We start from the raw sequence: 3575 nt of genomic DNA on the forward strand, positions 1-3575 counted from the left end.
AACATATATAACACCATTCAATTCTTTGGTCTATTCTCTACACATTCTTAATACATAAACAATGTAACTTCAATCAATTCCATTCTCTTCCATAGACCATGGTTCCATCCCATAAATTCAATACCATTTATTACTTGGTGCTAGTACTAGAACAACAAAGTGTTACAAAGGTTTTGGACCTGTTATGACCAGGACAAAAAAAAAAAGAAAAAAATCGTTGACAACAACATATTTATGCTAATAATTGCTCTTCTTTTATTGGAGGAAAACATGTCTAGGATAATCTTAAAATCACAATTATAATGTAGTAGCTAGCTAGTAACGTATGGAAGCACATTTTGAATGCCATATTGGGCAAGAAACCAGTATCCTGATTGTGTTGGGTGCATAGCATCCCAAAATAGAAACTTTGATGCATTAACACAAGTCAAGTCAAGCACATTGCACACTGGACCCATCTCCCATTGCCCTGTTCCACAGCATCCTTTCATTGTTTCTTCAAACCCTTATTATTAACAAACACCAAAATTTAAGCCATCACTAAAACATAGATTTACCTTTCTTAAACGTTAGAAAATGTTACACACCTTTGGACGACTCTTCTTTATAAATCTAAAGAAGACTAATATCACATTTTATAAAATGGTAAAAGTACCGAATTCAGTATAACTTGAATTCTAAAATAGGTTATTATATTTCCGTTATTCATATTGTTTCCTAAGAAAAATAATTTTATGACATGGTATCAGAATTATGTTCGAAAAGTCTAAAATTTGATCTTTTTGTGAACTTTAAAAACAAAAAAAATAACATAAAACAAATAAAAAAATGCCTATACAAAAATCAAATAAACACACAAAAAAAATTTATTTTATTTTATATTTTTTAATTGCTATTAGAATAATTAAATAATTTAAATGTAATGGCTATATAATTACAAATATTAAATATATGAAATTATGAATATATATTAAATTAAATAAGATAAATTTAAATTATTATCTCCCTAATATTAGTATAGCGCTCAACATAATTTATATCTGAATATACAAAGATGCTTTTGCTACAAAATTTAAAAATTGTCTACCTTAAATAATTCATAGTTTATATTTCGTGCAAAGAAAAGTATAGGTAACTAATAACATTTTTGAACAATGTGTAAATAATGTGAATTAATAGGGTTAAAAGAGTAAATTTGAATTAGTAGCATTAAATTAGGGTATAGTGTATTTTATTTGATCGGTAGTTGTTTATGTTGTTCAAAATAGTCATTGTTCAAAATAATTTGTAACTTTTAATAATACAAGAAAAATAAAAATTAACGAAGAGATGAAGAGAATATCCAATGCTCAATTTTGTTTTTCTTTATCAAAGGTTTTGGATATCTTTGAATATTACTTTCAATAGGTAAAATGGGAATAGGAGAGAACAAAAACAAAAATTAGGTTGGACTAGTCTAGTGGTTAACTCACTAGTTCGCCTAAACAAATGTCAGAGGTTTGAATCATGTCTTATACATGTAGCAATTCATTAGCCAACGATAAATTCGTAAATAAAGTTTTGATTCGCGATGGATTAGCTTTTGGTCTGTCATATTAGGGAATACTCAGAAAAACCAAAGAAAAAAAGAACAAAAACAAATAAAAATTGTGGTGAAATGTTATTACCATATTTGAGTGGACTTTGCACCATATCCAAAAGGGGTGAGTAAATGTCAAAGAAGGCAATCTTAGAACCCTTGAGTGTGGCTTCAAGTGAGTGAACTTTGGAGCTAAGCTTGGTGTTGTAGGCTTCACATTGTTGATTCTGTTTTGGATTACACAAACGTTTTAACCAATTTGGGCCTGGTAAGAAGCTGTTTATTGTCACCATTAGTGGCAAGCATCCCATTGGGGGAAGACCCGTCACTATAATCCTCCTAGCTCCTCTTCCGTACAGTTTCTGCAAAATGCAAACATCATTGGCTTATGATTTTGTCTATTAAAGCACACTTCATATATAGTGTCTCTGCTGCTTTTCATTTTAGTACCCAATCTGTTGAATTTATTTTTTAAAATACATGTCAATACTCAAAATTTATTAGATTTTGTACTCTTTAAATTAAATATGATTATTTAGTTTTTCTTTTTGACAAATTAACCACTAAAATTTAGACACCTGAGCAAAATACCAAATCAGTGTTGTAGCGAAATAATCCAACATTTTAATCAAGGGGACTATCTACCAATAATTTCACCGGGTTAGGTTAATCCACTAATGTATAGATTTTTATTCAACTTACCTGTTAAATAAATTGCATTAGCTAGGTTTATAGGGTGTCTAAGGTTAAAAGAGAAAAAAAAATTTCTCAACGTACAATTTGATTAAATCCATTTACCCATTTTAAATGTCTTGATTTATAGGAAAATACGATATATTTTGCTTTCAACAGGATTTATTAGGAGTAAAATAAACGTAGTTTTTTTTTGTCGCTATAATGAGTCTCTACTATTGTGTCAACATATTTTCAATCTAAAGAGTTTAATGGGCTATATATTTTATATATTTAAATTAATAATGTTTTGTTTTAGCAAACATATATCTTAAAAGCACATGTTAAGATAATTATTAATAATTTTAATTTGTAAAAAATTTAGTTTAATAAATATATTCTAAAAATACTTTTTTAATTAATATTTTTAAGTGACATAAGGACATATATTACCTAATAAAAACCATAATATTTATTTTAAAATACAGTAGAGGACCTAGGAATTCAGCCCAACTGAATCCATTGGTGAGTATGAATTGTGTTAAAAGAACAAGAATTACTTAACCCAAATATACTAATTAATTAAAATGAATAGATCAAGTCAAAAAACATTTTCCAATTTCACTCCATGCAAGATCCAATCCATAAAAAAAATAATTGAAGACTTACCTACACTTGTTTTTATATGAAATTATCAGTTAAAAATAGTTAAATAATAATTTAGTCAAATATATCATATCAATTTTTCAACTAGCAACTTCTTCACATGAAGATAAATTACACGTGAGATTTGGCCAAAAAAATAATAATGATAAATGCATTATATATACAATGGCATAACATAAACATGAAGACAAACCTGAATAAAATACGCTAGATTTTTCAGCAGAAGATCATGGTACCCATAGACATTATTAGCGTACTTAATCAACCTTGTTGGAAACAAATACGCATTGAACAACATATCATTAGTACCAACACCAACCACAAACACAGCTTTCTTTATCAAATTCCTAGTCTTAACTTCTCCAACCGATTTATTCAACCTCTTAAGAACATCCTCAAACAACTTAAATTGCGACATCAAATCCATAGCACTTGTTGCTTCAATTGTTTGTTTATCCAATCCAGAACCCCCAGAAGCAAAGGTAACACCCGTGAGCAAATCATGATCACTCAAATTAGGGTTTAGATATGGTGGCAATAAGTCCTTTAGGCCTAGGAATTGGACTATGTAATCGGTCGATAGCATACCGTTTGAGAATCGGCCGGTTGCCATGTGCTGTGGAAGGTCGCGGCCGTAGGGAAGGTGGTCGCCACGGAA

General features: G+C 29.3%; 1 protein-coding gene across 1 annotated transcript; it reads right to left on the minus strand.

Moving 5' to 3' along the window:
• Positions 1-311: 311 nt before the first annotated feature.
• LOC107469400 (GDSL esterase/lipase At2g40250-like) lies at positions 312-3530 on the minus strand. Its single transcript, XM_016088782.3, has 3 exons — positions 3111-3530; positions 1668-1941; positions 312-505 (listed from the first exon to the last, which is right to left on the minus strand). Exons 1-3 carry the CDS (start codon positions 3528-3530, stop codon positions 312-314), a joined length of 888 nt encoding a protein of 295 aa, XP_015944268.1.
• Between the last annotated feature and the right edge of the window lie 45 nt (positions 3531-3575).

The sequence above is a fragment of the Arachis duranensis genome, chromosome 10 (assembly GCF_000817695.3).
Source record: "Arachis duranensis cultivar V14167 chromosome 10, aradu.V14167.gnm2.J7QH, whole genome shotgun sequence".
NCBI lineage: Eukaryota > Viridiplantae > Streptophyta > Magnoliopsida > Fabales > Fabaceae > Arachis > Arachis duranensis.

Bases quoted from the DNA above. Each gene is read 5' to 3' on its own strand.
- LOC107469400 (XM_016088782.3), bottom strand. From the start codon at position 3,530: ATGGCAACCGGCCGATTCTCAAACGGTATGCTATCGACCGATTACATA. The intron at 1,942-3,110 runs GTTTGTCTTCAT...TGCATTTTGCAG, and splicing joins ATCTAGCGTATTTTATTCAG to AAACTGTACGGAAGAGGAGC. The intron at 506-1,667 runs GTAATAACATTT...GTTAATAATAAG, and splicing joins GCAAAGTCCACTCAAATATG to GGTTTGAAGAAACAATGAAA.